This window comes from Brachycentrus maculatus, unplaced genomic scaffold, assembly GCF_059751285.1.
Source record: "Brachycentrus maculatus isolate JH-2025_06_01 unplaced genomic scaffold, ASM5975128v1 h1tg000243l, whole genome shotgun sequence".
In the NCBI taxonomy this organism is placed as follows: Eukaryota; Metazoa; Arthropoda; class Insecta; order Trichoptera; family Brachycentridae; genus Brachycentrus; species Brachycentrus maculatus.
The window spans coordinates 22,154-38,864 of record NW_028280994.1 but is presented as its reverse complement, the minus strand read 5'-3'; the positions used below and the strand labels follow the sequence as shown (position 1 = coordinate 38,864).

The 16,711-nt window shown below is 34.8% G+C and overlaps 1 protein-coding gene across 2 annotated transcripts; it reads right to left on the bottom strand.

The window, feature by feature from the left end:
- Positions 1-230: 230 nt before the first annotated feature.
- LOC148306348 (GILT-like protein 1) lies at positions 231-11,000 on the bottom strand. Of its 2 annotated transcripts, none has more exons than XM_088265187.1 (7): positions 10,882-11,000; positions 7,928-8,008; positions 7,100-7,231; positions 6,088-6,156; positions 4,344-4,442; positions 1,031-1,177; positions 231-448 (listed from the first exon to the last, which is right to left on the bottom strand). In XM_088265187.1, exons 2-7 carry the CDS (start codon positions 8,006-8,008, stop codon positions 356-358), a joined length of 621 nt encoding a protein of 206 aa, XP_088121313.1. In that variant the 5' UTR covers positions 10,882-11,000; the 3' UTR covers positions 231-355. The 2 variants fall into 2 exon arrangements, with proteins under 2 accessions (XP_088121313.1, XP_088121314.1); XM_088265188.1 differs by lacking the exon at positions 10,882-11,000 and adding an exon at positions 8,887-9,185.
- Between the last annotated feature and the right edge of the window lie 5,711 nt (positions 11,001-16,711).

The window sequence follows — 16,711 nt, the reverse complement described above, 5'->3', positions numbered from 1 at the left end:
TTCTTGACACTATTAGTTGCAAGTCCTCCGCGCTGCTCGCTAGCAGTACGGCGTCATCCGCATACAGCAAGCAACTAACAGTTATATTCATCTATATATTCTATTTATATACTAGTTATATTCAATTATATATCTTTAATTGAGATATTAAAGACATTATAAAATGTGCCACAAAGTATCTGCGGAAAACATTCAAGAAATGGGGTAGAATAAATAAACAACACATCGGGGAAAACGGGAAAACGATAGTTAGAGGCTTCTCTTCTGTACTCAGATTCATTGATGAACATCGTATAACGTATGTGTATTATTTATATGTGTACTATGATAGTTTACATGGAATAGAGAATGGCGGTCACGGGCAGGCCTTGGGCTTCTTCGCGGCCAGTCGGCAGATGACCCCCTTCAAGTCCGTCATAGCGGCATCCTGGTCAGCCTGGTTGAATTTCTGCAAATAAGAATGAAATAGCGGTAAATGCGGCAACATATTAATTTATTTGACATGTCGCCCACTCCTTTCAAGAATGTCACAAATGAAAAAACTAGATTTTTCAGGAGAACGTTTTTAAGGTTTAAAAATAAAGTACAATGTATTCAAAATAAATATCAAGCCACTTATTGAACTTTTTACTGTGCAACGGATCTTTTTAGGTAAAACCTGAAGGTTTTTTCTCCATTCGAAAAATATTTAGTATATAATATAGTATATAATAAAGGTGTGTTGAGATGGTTTGCACATGTAGAATGAATGAGTGAGGAAAGAACGGTAAAACAAATTTATGAGGCGAATGTAAGTGGAAAAAAGAGCAGAGGAAGACCGAGAAAAACATGGCACGATCAGGTATGTCAAATACTTGAAAGTGGTCAGGTTAGGAGTCGTAACAATCGGCGGGTATGTATGAGGAGATGCATGAATGTAGAAGAGCAAAGAATGTTTGCAAAGACAGAGTGGTGTGGCGTTGGATTCTCTCTGCCTACCCTTGCGGAGAAGCGGCGTGATGGTTAGTTAGCTAGAGAAGGAAGTTTTTACCTCGTTGAAGATGACAGTCGGAACGAAGGCCAGGCTGGGCTCCAAGGCATGGGTCTTGTCTCCATAGGCGGCCAGTATGTCGTCCCCCTGCGGGCCGTTGGCGCACGTCTCTATGGGGGCGGCCGGCACGTTGACCAGCTCCGCGCACTGCAAACGACGGATCTTTCTCGTGATGCGCTACTTTTTTAATAGATGTTATGGTGATTCGTCAATGGCTTGAGGATTTTCTTGGCTCTAAAAAGCACGAATTTAGCTTATTGACGCAGCGATTTAACCAGAAATGAGCTTCATCATCAAACATAATTCTTCAGTAAAAATGCTCTGTGAACTTGGCGAACAGCTTGATTTTTTTCAAAGCAAATTTCCACAATTCGGAAGCGTCGTTCCGGCGTTTCGTGACGAATTGCCGAACCTTGCTCAACAGAAATGTCGACACAATTAGACATTGTCAACTGTCAAACCGTCATAACGTATAGACAACAACCATCGAAACAGGATTTCTTAGATGCTCGGGTCATGTGGAGAGAATGATTTTAAAATTATTTTTTAGATGGAAATTGCATTTATCATTTACCTTGCTTACTATGTACAAGGTTTATAGATCGTTTACTGGATTTTTATTTCTTCTAGCTAATTAAACATGTTTTCATTTGAATCTGTGTTGGGAACAGGAGGGATAATCTAGTGTGGGCCAACCGGGAACTTGTCAGCATTTGCTCATTGCTGGGAGGAAACCACGTTGCACTCCTCGGGAGAAGGCGGACTGTGATGATGTGCTATTATTGGCTAATAAATTGATATGAAAAATCACAAGACTATCGGTAACATTCTTATTGAAATCTGTAGAGAACTAAGTAAGGGTATGAAGGTTTAAACTTTACATATTTTAATAAAACGAAAAACGTGCGCTCGCTAACGTTTTGGAAAACCTAAGAACGTCCGGGGTCAACCATTATGGTCAACCGGTGAACGTTTGGGGTCTACCAATTTAGCCACCTGTGAATGTCAGAGGTCACCAATTTGGTCACCTCGTGTGTTTTATTGGCTAATAAATTGATATGAAAAATCACAAGACTATCGGTAACATTCTTATTGAAATCTGTAAAGAACTAAGGGAAGTATGAAGGTTTAGAGTGTGGTTCCTCGAGCGCCCGACGCGGCTGCTGAGAGAACCACGCTCCATCATTTATTTAATTTTCTCCGGACATTTACATCTCGAGTCTAAAATTTTTTGCTCATCTATAAATATTGTGATTGGTGTTAACTTGAAATGGTTAAAAGTTATAATTTTATAAAGTTTAGCTGTTAACTGATGAAAGTGCATCAATAATATCATTGCGTTGTTCAATATAGCAATGCTGGTCTAAACGGTGTAGTGTATTTCTAAGAATCTGTGCCGAATGAACACATGTGGCAAGTTGGCGTTAAAAAGTGCTTTGTGTTCGTCCCTTAAGGGTACTTTACGACCATAGTGTATTCATCCGAAACCCCTAACTTCTCGGGGATAAATGACTGCAATAAAAATGTGCAAAGACAATACCAATCTGACAACATGTGCTTAAACGGTTAAATTTTATGAAATCGAACTACAAACTTAAATACTTCAATTGCGCCAGCTCCCATTAGTATGAAAGCGAAAGCGGAAAACCTCAAAGACAAGACCATCATGTCGGATCACGGAAAGGCGGCAAAAGAGGATAAAAGTGAAGTTCCGTTTGAACTGCTAGTTTGGAAGTTGGAAATTGGCCATCCACAATGACAAGGAGATCAACAAGCTGCCATCCAGCGTGATGACCATCGGGAAGGCGTCCTGCTCAACACCTTGGTCATTCTCCAGCCCGTGGGATCAAGAGGAAGGCGTTTTAATGTGTCGGGTCATCTTTTCCCCGCTCCAGACTCGACAGCCCGAGATCGATTGACGACGTTTTAATCCATTTTTTTATATCATTATCATCATCATCTTATTTTTATTATTATTATCCATGTCTTTATAAGCGCCCTTGAGGTAGTATTTTACGAAAATGGCGCTATACAAATTATCCAAATTATTATTATTATTATTATTATTATTAAACTTTATATATTTGAATCAAACGAAAAACGGACACTGCTATACGTCATCAAATTTTACGTCATTAGGTGTGTTATGGGATTATTGGCTAATAAATTAACCCTTTCTCATCCGAATTAATCCCTAATTGGATATAAAAAATATTTGACACTTGTGTACTGATGGTATTTAAAATATTTCAAAATAATATATAATTTTTTCTACATGTAGTTTAGAACTTATTTAAAGTGGTTTTAAAATAATATTGGCTCTGAGAGGTAGCAACATTAGTAGTATGGAGATAAATCAAATATTTTTGTTGCTAAATAATGTTAGTACTTACTTTGCAGATAATTTTCAAAGTTTGTTTTCTTCCTGTTGTTTTAAAACTACACAAGACTATAGTAGCATTCTTATTGAAATCCATAGGGAACTAAGGGAGATATGAAGGTTTAAACTTTATATACAGTTTCGTCCGCCTCCGTAGTGTCATGGTCAGCACGCTCGGCTACCGTTCTGGAGGTCCCGGGCTCGATTCCCAGGGGAGGGTGTCAAATAAATATAAGTGATTTTTTCACTGTAATATTTATTCAATATTATCCTGGACTGGTACCTGAAGCGGAGGGCTGATCACCTTTCCTTCATGTGTAAACGATCAAGATGACACTGCGTTTATATGAAGCAGTGCCCTATGCAGCATTGGGGTGCGGATAAGGGTTTGATTATTATTATTTATTATTATAATTATTGACTTCATTTATAATTAATTAAAAATAATATTAATAATAATCAGAATTTATCGGGTACATCAGGTATTTTGTGAATATCGGAAACAAATTCGCGTATAAACAGCGCGTGAAGAGTGTGCGGGAACCGCGACACTATATTCGCATCTCACTCTTGCGTACTTGCAGTGTACAAGCGCGAGGAGCTCAAAGCTCAATGTTCTCTGACTAGCGGCAGTAGCTTTTGGGCTTCCGACAAGAGTGGATCAACGCTTGTTCCGCGAGCGTTGCCAGATGGTTTTTTAATGTTTTCACCGAGTAAATCTAAATTATTATAATTTTTTACTTCATTTATAATTAATTAAGTAGATTAGCTATGAATGTCCGTATTTTTCCGATTTAAAATCGCTAATTTTTTATTGTGTAGTGACTACCCAACACCGGGACGCGTGTTTTCTTTTGGCACCGGAAGGGAAAGGTTAACACTTCCATTGCACATGTTACCTTATTGCTCACACGTGACCTCACACGACCTTACCTCACTCGCGCTGGGGCTATTCGCTGTCATAAGGCATCGGACGAGGTCAAACTTTTGTGTGTCGGAGAGCTCCTTGCTTCTCAGAATGCAGCCTTGGACCTGGAACCACACAGAGGCTGGTCACATTTGTGAACAAAGATTCGGACACAATCCAACCATCGTGCACAAAGAGTAGCTAGTCTAAAAATAAGCATAATCAATGGCCAGTGGTATCTCCAGGAGTATGGCAAAGCTTCCTAGTATGGAAGAATCTAAAATGCGCACATATTTCGCTCACTCCTTTCAAGAACGTCATAAATCAAAATACTTGATTTTTCAGGAGAACGTTTTTAAAGTTTAAGAATATAAAACAATGTATTAAAAATAAATATCAAGCCACTTATTGAACTTTTTACTGCGCAGCAGATCTTTTTAGGTAAAACTTGAAGGTTTTTTCTCCATTTAAAAAATATTTATTATAAATTAAAAAAACAATTAAAAAATACATTTTCTTCAAAATGCAAAAACAACACTTTCTGCCCTGTAGCGGGTAAATATTGAGTTAAAAATATGCCTCTTTTGCTGGGATATAGTACATTTTCTGGGCATTCTGAAAACATGCACAACTGAAAATTGTCAATTTTTGATTTATGACGTTCTTGAAAGGAGTGAGCGATATCATAACTCGTCAATTTTCAGTCGTGCGTGTTTTCGGAATGCCCAGAAAATGTACTACATCCCAGCAAAAGCGGCATATTTTCAACTTAATATTTACCCGCTACAGGGTAGAAAGTGTTGTTTTTGCATTTTGAAGAAAAGGTATTGTTTAATTACTTTTTTAAATATACTAAATATTTTTCAAATGGAGAATAAACCTTCAGGGTTTACCTTAAAAAATCTGTTGCACAGTAAAAAGTTCAAAAGGTAGCTTGACATTAATTTTAATACATTTTATTATATTTTTATTATTATTATTAAAACCCTTATCCGCACCCCAATGGTGCATAGGGCACTGTGTCTTATAAACGCAGTGTTATCATGATCGTTTTACACATGAAGGAAAGGTGATCAGCTCTCCGCTTCAAGTACGAGTCCATGGTAATATTGAATAAATATTACAGTGAAAAAATTACCTATATTTATTATACCCCCCTTGGGAATCGAACCCGGGACCTCCAGAACGGTAGCCGAGCGTGCTGACCATTACAATACGGAGGCGGACGTTATATTTTAAGACTTTAAAATCGATCTCCTGAAAAATCTTGTTTATTATATATGACGTTGTTGAAAGGAGTGAGCGATATGTATACATACATCGCAATTGAAACAAAAACCATTCAAATGTTTTAAAGGTTTGATAATTTTTTATAGATTTTAAGTTTTCTGGAACTTTATTAAAAAAAAATTACCTACGTACGTATAATGGTTTAACGCTGCTGTTGTTTTACATCTGTACACTGTTAAATTATTAGAAAATCTAAGGTTACGAAAAATGTTCTTTTTAAATGCAGATAAAAATAAAGTTTTGATTTATTGTAACCGCAGACAGTTGGTAGAATTCCATTTTGAATTGTTGGGTAATATATCCAAAACTAAACGAGGTTTATTGGATTGAATTCTACATTTATTTATGTATATGTTTCGTCTTATTAAGACATTATCAGACACTCGCGTGAGTGATTGAGTGAGTGAATGAGTGTATTACCCAACAATACAATTTTGACACTGAGAATGATGAAAATGACAGTAAATTCGTGATACGAACCTTGTTGCCATAGCATTCTCTCGGACCATGTTGGCAGTCGAATTCCCACTTGCCGTCCTTCTTGTTTTGCTTAAAAGGAAAGAAAAGTTAGGTTAGGTTGGGTTAGGTTAGGTTAGGTTAGGTTAGGTTAGGTTAGGTTAGGTTAGGTTAGGTTAGGTTAGTTTATATTTGAGGACATCGAGGGGCATTGCCCCAAACACATTTCAAAAAGACCTCAGCACTTTCTCACGACCAGCGCAAAAGTAAAACTTGTCCCAATCTATTATTCTGTCTTCCATATCGCTCACTCCTTTCAACAACTCCATATATCAAAAATCATAAATTTTCAGTTGTGCATGTTTTCGGAATGCCCAGAAAATGTACTATATCCCAGCAAAAGCGGCATATTTTTAACTTTATATTTACACTACAGGGCAGAAAGTGTTGTTTTTGCATTTTGAAGAAAAGGTATTGTTTGATTATTTTTTTAAATACACTAAATATTTTTCAAATGGAGAAAAAACAGGTTTTACCTCAAAAGAACTGTTGCATAGTCAAAAGTTTAACAAGTGGCTTGATATTTATTTTTAATACTTTGCATTATATTTGTAAACTTTAAAAACATTCTCCTGAAAAATCAAGTTTTTTGATTTACGACGTTCTTGAAAGGTTTGAGCAATATACTATGCTAATGTTTGCTACATTGATGCGAACGTTGATCTTATAAACCGTCTGGATCGTCTACAAAATCATAGTTTCATTACCAACGGTTTCATTTTCAATTTTAAAAAAATATCACCAGCATTTTAATAACTCCATCGTTTCTGTGACGTCATTATACCAACATACGAAAATAACATTTTTACACAGGCGAATTTTCCAAAAGAAAATGACGAATGAAAATATTGTTTATATCGGCTGTTATAAACACTTCACGAGTCTAATACAATCCTTTATAGGTTGAGTATGTTAAATTAGATATTCCTCTGATAATGATCCATTCCCACTCAGAATGTTGCGTGTGAGTACATACAATGGCCTTTCCGTAGGGCACCAGCTTGACTCGAATAGCATCGTGTAGGTTCTGCCAGGCTGGGTACAGCTGCTGGGTGATGAACCTCAGGCTGTCCGGGCAGAGGGCTTCGTAATACACTGCCACCTTCACCTGAAATTATGGATACTTCAGTTCAATTTATTCAAAAATTAATACATGCATTGCAAATACAAATTAAAAAGTAAGCGAGAAGACTCTAGTTAAAGATGTAGAAGAATCACTTATGGGAATACCCCCTCAGGCACGTGGAACAGGTATTGTTCAGAATATAATTCAGCATGTAATATAGTTCCTACAGGCATATCCATCAGCAGGTTGCTCCTGTATATAGGAATGGGAAACAATCTATGCCGACGCTATCCTTAGCTAACTATCAGGAACATACAGATCGATGCTCCGGATAGTTTCAGGATTATCCATCATACCGCGCAACAATGGAGAGAAATGCCTCATCAAATACACATTCCTTCTAGTCTCATCCAGTCTACTCTCATCCTTCCCAAGCCATCCCAACCCGCCTTCCTCAGTTTAGCGGGTAAATATTAAGATAAAATTATGCCTCTTTTGCTGGGATATAGGATATTTTCTGGGCATTCCGAAAACATGCACAACTCTAAATTGACGATTTTTGATTTATGACGTTCTTGAAAGGAGTGAGCGAAATGTCAAACAATAAAAAAAAAACTAATGAAATATCAAGAATAATTCAATATATGTCAATTTTAGCTTTATTTTAGGACTCGAAATTTTTTTTGTCCGGCAGTGTATATATATATGCGTGTGTATGTAGATGTACATTTTGTTTACCTTATCACTGGTGTTTTTTTTGCTTTTAGCACATCCGATTGACAGCACACTTAGGAACAGCAAAACAGCATAAAAATTCATCTGAAAAAATGATAAATTACAATGTAATTTGGAACGATCATTTTGGGCCAGTGACCACACTTAAATTAAATAAGTATTTTTAAATATATATATATATATATATATATATATATATATATATATATATATATATATATATATATATATATATATATATATATATATATATTTATATATATATATATATATATATATATATATATATATATATATATATATATATATATATATATATATATTTATATGTATATATATATAAATATATATATATATATATATATATATATATATATATATATATATATATATATATATATATGTATATATATATATATATATATATATATATATATATATATATATATATATATATATATATATATATATACATCTCGCCTCCTTCACATCCATACATCTAGTCATACATGCCCTCCGATTAAGCAGACTTTTGACATCGCCAGATTTTAGGTTCTGATTGATCTGATCGTGCCAAGTCTTTTTCGGTCGTCCTCGTTCTGTTTTCCCTCTCACATTTGCCACATAGTCATTCTCTCGTTATCTATTCGCTCCACATGTCCATACCACCGCAAAGAACTCTTCCTAATCTTTTCAATATATATATATATATATATATATATATATATATATATATATATATATATATATATATATATATATATATATATATATATATATATATATATATATATATATATATATATATATATATATATATATATATATATATATATATATACATATATATATATATATATATATATATATATATATATACATATGTTTATATAAATAAAGTAATAAATAATAAAATAAAATAAAAAAAGTCGAAACAATCGACATTTTTTACTTGGACAGACCTTTTTTAGCGGACAGACTTTGGGCGTTTGTGCACTACACGCAATCTTACCGTCCGGCACGTCAGTTAGCACGATAAACGGATGATTGGCTTGGCCTTTTGACCGTCTTTCTTCGTGTCGGTGCGCTCGATCGGTGCGTGAACACGTTGCGCGTAAATTCCATCACGCTAAACTGTCGTGGTCGCTTTTATTTTCCAAAGCCGGACGGTAAACGGTCGTGTAGTGCACAAGCGCCCTGTGGGCTTGGCTTGCGAGCGTTTGGACTTTGTGAGCTCTCGGACTGTAATCGAACAGTGATTACGGTTCGTGGCCGACCGGTTATCGGAGGTCGAGAGAGGTCATTTCTCATCTACGCGAAGTGTCGCCAGAGACATACGTGTACAAATACCATGCTTCAAATAATGTTTAAAACGACTCACAGCAACACCATAATAATAATAAATTTATTTATTATTATTATGGTGCACGGGGCACTGCTTCACCCCTTATCCGCACCCCAATGGTGCACGGGGCACTGCTTCATATAAACGCGGTGTTATCTTGATCGTTTACACATGAAAGAAAGGTGATCAGCCCACCGCTTCAGGTAACAGTCCAGGGTAATATCGAATAAATATTACAGTGAAAAAATCACTTATATTTATTTGACCCCCCCCCCTGGGAATCGAACCCGGGACCTCCAGAGCGGTAGCCGAGCGTGCTGACCATTACACTACGGAGGCGGACAGCGACACCATACCGATGTTTAACAAAGGAATTCATAATGATAATACACGAGGACATAACGAAATACATGTGGAGCCGATAAACACTACTAAATCAAAAATCAAAAATCGTCAATTTTCAGTTGTGCATGTTTTCAGAATGCCCAGAAAATGTACTATATCCCAGCAAAAGCGGCATATTTTTAACTTAATATTTACCCGCTACAGGGCAGAAAGTGTTGTTTTTGCATTTTGAAGAAAATGTAATGTTTAATAATTTTTATAAATAAATCAAATATTTTTCAAATGTAGAAAAAACCTTCAGGTTTTACCTAAAAAGATTTGTTGCACAGTAAAAAGTTCAATAAGTGGCTTGATATTTATTTTTAATACATTGTGTTATATTTTTAAACTTTAAAATCGTTCTCCTGAGAAATCAAGTATTTTGATTTATGACGTTCTTGAAAGGAGTGAGCGATATATGAAATGAATATGTGTATTGAATGTATCTATTTATTATGAAAATAAAATAAATAAATAAATAAATAAAATAAACGACACATCCGGGAAAACCTTAAATCGTTTCCGTATCTTGCTTCATGATCAATTTTTTGGTGACGAATTAACAAAAGGATCATTTTCACTAGGAAGGAATATCTAATTTAACATACTCAACCCATAAAGGGTTGTATTAGACTCGTGAAGTGTTTATAACACCCGATATAATCAATATTTTCATTCATTGTTTTCTGTCGGAAAATTCGCCTTCGTAAAAACGTTGTTTTCGTAAGTTGGTAATGAATGACGTCACAAAAACGATTGACTTATTTTACTGTTGGTAACATCGCTAAATTATTAGCGGCTCTGTTTGTTGATGTCTATGGTCCCCCCTCCCACGCCCCCGTTCATATTACAACACAAATGGTAGTGTAGTGGTAAACAAACCATCCACACTACTACTTTTACAGCTCTATAAACCATATGACGTCATAAAACGTTCGATGATGGAAATTTGATGACGTATGCGAACGCACGTTTTTCGTTTTATTAAAATATGTAAAGTTTAAACCTTCATATCTCCCTTAGTTCCCTACAGATTTCAATAAGAATGCTACCGATAGTCTTGTGATTTTTCATATTATTTTATTAGCAAATAAACCAACACTGTGACAACAATCCACTTAGTTTATTCGTGCATTAAAGTCTCTTTACTATCAGTTTATTCTACAGTATTTAATTTTTGTTTTGTTTTATCCTTTACTTTTTGCAGTATTTTAAAAAAAATACTCACGATTTCTTGATGCGTTGAGTGTACGGTTGAATGGAAAATTGTCGAGTTAATCAAATCCGGTTTAGCCGAGTCGGGGAAGACGGCAGCAGTCTCGCGGAGGCGGATGTCTTAGACTAACTAGTTGTCCTAGTGGACGTGCGGACTGGACAGGTCAGCTGTCGGCTGAATACACAGACCACAGACGAACTAATTTATATAAAGATCGCCAACACCCCCCTTTTTTCACGGCTGGAAGTGATATTCGCTCAAGGCTAGAAGTGACGTGGCTCCCGGCTGGACGTAACTTCGCCGCGGCTAGATGTCGAATCCACATAAACAAGTAAATTCACTACCTGAGTAAAATCAAGAATTAAAATCATACACCTAAGTAACTTCACTGCTAACTTAGAATCATTTAAATGTATAAACTCATGCCTCTAGCGAGATAGCGAGTGTTTTTGCCTAGAATTTTCACTCATGAATTACATGAAATTATGGTAACTTTAAACAGAAAGAGTAAATCCACTCACAAGTAGGCATAGGCTATGAAACTTATAAAGTTGAAGCCTGAGTAGGGACATGATAAATGGTGTTGCATAAGCCGTAGCTAGATTTCAGAGTCACTTGGACGTTAGGTAATTCAAAAAAAAATGTCGAATCCACCCGCGGCCGAATCAACCCGCTGAAATTTTTATCATTCATTTATCAGTTCAAATGGTATTTATATTAAAATTTGTCATATCACATATTTTCATAATTATAATGTCAACATTGCGAAGGAGGTATTTCAAAACCAAGATTTATTTATTTCAGTGTGAACGAAAATAGAAAGGTCACGGCTAAAACGCGATATTTATGAAAAGGGTTCAGGCGATTAGTAATCAGCCGATCAGCCGTACAACTTTTTACGTATTCTTCACTCGCCTAGCTAAATAAATATTCATAATTAAAATAAAATAGTGATAAAATGGAAACTCACAAAGTTATAGCTACAAATATAAATTGAATGCATAAATATTATCCATGATTTTTCTTCTACGTTCCTTCTGTTTGAGGTTTCTGTTCAAATAAGCAAGCTGGAAATTATTGCTTTTATGAAAGTTTTTTTAATTCCCTCGCAATATCACCGCAACAGTAAAAAGCTAAAACAAAAAACACACAATCGATGCTGCAATGGGTAGGCACCGAATTTCTATGTTTCTATTGATAATTGTCTACGTTCAGTGTTATCTCGTCACTTTTACGTCGTTTTTGAAGAATCTGACGTTTACGAGTCGAACCCCCCTGGCTGAATACTATCAGCAGTATTGCCATATCGCTTACTGCTTTCAACGTCATATATAAAAAATCTGTTTGGACGTTTTTTCTGCATTTGAAAAATATTTAGTATATTTAAAAAAAAATCAAACAATACCTTTTATTCAAAATGCAAAAACAACTCTTTCTGCTCTGTAGCGGGTAAATATTAAGTTAACCCGTAAGCTGCGGATCGCATCTATTGTCGTTTTTTATAAAGGTACCGTTGACTGCGGATCGCATGCATAGTCGTTTTTCAACTTTACGTCCTTATATCAACACCTATGGATAATTTTTTGCACTTAAATTTAGTTTAGGGCATAGATGAATTAGTTCTCTTTGATTTGGTGTCATAAAATATCAAAATTATTTTTATTTAGTGTCAACTTTATCGTGAATACTTCCGGTCGGCTCGTGCTCGGCGCGTGGTCTTAGTATCGTTTAGTCTGTTCAACCAGTTTAGGCGATCTAAATTATCATAAACTTTTTTTATAATTATTTTATTTATTAACTGTGTGGAACGAGAAGGGTATTATAATTAACTAACAAGTGATTGTATAACACGGTGTTTTGTGATATTTTTGTAGTATTTTTTTTTGTTTATTATCGTGCAATGCTTCGAATACTGGAAGCATTTTTTTAAATGTTATAACTTACATCGTCATAAATATGTCTCTACGTATTAAAATTTATACGACAATAACGAAAATATCATGTTTCTATAAAAAACAACGATTCTGAAAACAAAAATGGTGAAAGCGACCATTACCAATACGCGAGAAAAGGCATAAAGTCACATAATTTTGATGTCCCACATGCAAAATGCATTTTTGTTCTAATCCCTGTTTTGAAGATTATCACAAAATTTCGATATATTAATGATTTCTGTTTTTTAATATAAACTTTAATTTAAAATATTTTTCTAAATTTCATTTTAATTTACATTTATTTTTTTAAATGACGCATTAAAAAAAACTGCGCGCACGCAACGAATGGACTAGACGACAGCCGCGTCTTCTATACAACCGCCAAATTTTCTGCCGTGAGTCCGTTAATGTCAATATTTTGCTGTAAATACACTATAAAAACATAATAAGTAAACTGAATTGTGTACTGTGAACATCTATAATAGATATCCGAGTGACTTCCGAAAGTTTCACTACAAAAAATATGCTTTTTTTGTCAAAAATATTGTAATGTAAAATAATCCAGCAGGGGACGAAATGTTCGACACTCGAAATCGAGCAGCTTAGAGGTTAAAAACATGCACAACTGGATATTGACGATTTTTATATATAACGTTGTTGAAAGGAGTGAGCGATATATAATAATAATAAAACCCTTATCCGCACCCCAATGGTGCATAGGGCACTGCGTCATATAAACACAGTGTTATCTTGATCGTTTACACATGAAGGAAAGGTGATCAGCCCTCCGCTTCAGGTATCAGTCCAGGGTAATATTGAATAAATATTACAGTAAAAAAATCACTAATATTTATTTGACCCCCTTGGGAATCGAACCCGGGACCTCCAGAACGGTAGCCGAGCGTGCTGACCATTACACTACGGAGGCGGACAGGAATTATTTAACTGGCTTTTATCATTGTCAATCTAAGTAATTTTTGTATTTTTTTATGTACAAGCTGTATAATTCCCTAAGAAATTGATAAATAAAATTCAAACCTATGCCGATTGACAGTTTACTTTTAAAAAATCCCTAAGTTACTGTACGGTGCGTAGTGAGTCGTGCAAATCTGACAATTTAATGCCTCTAAAATATTATTTTTATCAAGAACGAAATGAAAAAACTGTAGAAGAAACTGACAGTGATGAGAATTCAATGCATGAAGAAACGGACATAAGAGTGTAATAGTATAATAAAAATTGTAATTAAAAAATTAAGACAGAGTATATAGTATAGAAGTTTAAATATAAAACTGTTTCAAAAACTGTCTACGTTGAATGAATATAGTTGTATTGTAATGCAGTTGCAAAACTATATATGTTTAAAGCACTTCATGCAAAAGTTTCTATTTTTAATTATATATCGCAAATTGAATGATTATTGATAAACAGTGATTTCATTTATTAACCCTCCCTTCCCGGTGTTGTGTACCTTGTACACATTGCTTCTAATAACCAGAATATCTCTATATATATAATAAATACAAGGCTAAGATTGTAGGTATTCCTCCATAACATATTTACGCGTTCATTTAAACAAATAATTCTAGCAATAATCAGAATTTATCGGGTACATCGGAGGTATTTTGTGAATATCGGAAACAAATTCGCGTTTATAGGCTAATTTCTTTAATACAGTTCGTCAAAGAGTGTAACGGGAACTGCGACACTATATTCGCATCTCACCCTTGCATACCCGCTAGAGAACATTGAGCTCAACGCTCAATGTTCTCTAGCGGGTTAGCGGCAGTAGCTTCCAGGGGGGTTCGACTCGTAAACGTCAGATTCTTCAAAAACGACATATAAGTGACGAGATAACACTAAACGTAGACAATTTATGAAGTATGACAATTGTCAATAGAAACATAGAAATCCGGTGCCTACCCAATGCAGCATCGAGTATGTGTTTTGTTTTATCTTCTTACTGTTGCGGTGATATTGCGAGGAATTAAAAAAACTTCAAAAAAAGTTGATAAATTGCAGTATGCTTTTTTCAACAGAAACCTCAAACAGAATGAACGTAAAAGAAAAATCATGAATAATATTTATGCAAACAATTTATGTTTGCAGGAACAACTTTGTGAATTTCCATTTTATAATTGAAATAAAACATGGTTTTAAAATCACCATAAATATTTCATTTTAATTATAAACATTTATGCAGTTAGGCGAGTAAAGAATATATTTATTTATTGACTTGGCGTTTAATTTGTAGAACTCCATTTTAATTTATGTATTAATTTTAAATCAAACACAGATTTTTTGAGTCTGCTAAGTTGTATTTTATTAACAAAAAACACATAACATCTACATATAAAAATTCTTAAAAATAATATCACCAACAATTGTATTAAAATCTCTAAAATATGGCCATGTCAATAAATTCTTCCTTTCCGTGAAAACAAATATAAGGGTACATACCTACATCCCCCATTAGCTACTGTTGTCTCCCATAAATTATTGCTGCACATGTTAAAACTGTCACTTAGAATTGTATAGCTACATAAGGACCGTAGTCCATTTGATCTTCACATTCGTTTGATAATGCCCTAACAAGGCGAAACGATTGTCACAATATAATTTTTATGTGTTTTTTGTTAATAAAATACTACTTAGTAGACTCAAAAAATCTGTGTTTGATTTAAAATTAATACATAGAGTAAAGAATACGTAAAAAGGGTTCGATTGAAATTCACCATTGTACGGCTGATCGCCTAATTACTAATAGCCTGAACTCTTTTCATAAATGTCGCGTAACTGAAATAAATTAATGTTGGTTATGAAATACCTGCTTTGTAATGTTGATATTATAATTATGAAAATATGAGATACAACAAATTTTAATATAAATACCATTTGAACTGAAACATGAATGATAAAAATTTCGGCGGGTGGATTCGGCCGCGGGTGGATTCGACATTCAGCCGCGGCGAAGTTACGCCCAGCCGGGAGCTAAGTATTTCTAGCCGGGAGCTACGTCACTTCTAGCCTTGGGCGAATATCACTTCTAGCCGTGAAAAAAGGGGGGTGTCGGCGATCTTTATATAAATTACTTAGTCTGTGGTAGCTTCTAAACTTTCGACCTATGTTTATTACGTGAGCGTTGCCCGATGGTTTTTTTTAACGTTTTCAGCAAATAAATCTAAATTATTATAATTTTTGACTTAATTTGTAACTAATGAAGGGGATTAGCTATGAATGTCCGTATTTTTCCGATTAAAAATAGCTTTTTTTATTGTCAAGTGACTACCCAACACCGGGACGCGCGTTTTATTTTGGCATCGGAAGGGAAAGGTTAAAATGAATGAATTTGATATGATCCTAGACTTTTATTATTTTTTGACATTTCAACAAAGATGAAGAAGAATATGAAAGTACATGCATTTACGGGGCTTACGACCATTATAATCCAGGATTCGGACGTTACATAGAAACGCCATAAAATAACCCTTATGTTTTATTATTATCTCGGCGATAGATCTTAACGCGGCACAGTGGGGTATATTAGCGATCTGGGCGGCCAATATTATTTTTCATTCTAAATGGATTCCAAATATGCCTTTTGACTAATTTATTGTATTATATGGAGTTAAAAAGACTAATCGTACAAAAAAATTAAAAAAAAATATTAGTCCGAAAAAGATGGCCATGGTTACTCGTCCGGACACAGTCCTTCTTCCTCATCTAACGATTCTTCATTGCTATTTCTATTGAGTTCAGCTGGGAACAACATGGCTATGGTCTCTGTTAAAAAAGTTTGCTTTTTTTACGAGGTACCAATCTCATTTCTGTTATGACGCCTCTCGCGAAAATTTTCGAGCAAAATTTTGCCTGTATACGCGAAAATGTTTGTTCCGTGTATCAGCTTC

Coding starts and splice junctions, on each gene's coding strand:
- LOC148306348 (XM_088265187.1), bottom strand. CDS start 8,008: ATGAATTTTTATGCTGTTTTGCTGTTCCTAAGTGTGCTGTCAATCGGA. Junction 1,178..4,343: donor ATAGCCCCAGCGCGAGTGAG/GTAAGGTCGTGT, acceptor CGTCGTTTGCAG/TGCGCGGAGCTGGTCAACGT. Junction 449..1,030: donor CGACTGTCATCTTCAACGAG/GTAAAAACTTCC, acceptor TCTTATTTGCAG/AAATTCAACCAGGCTGACCA.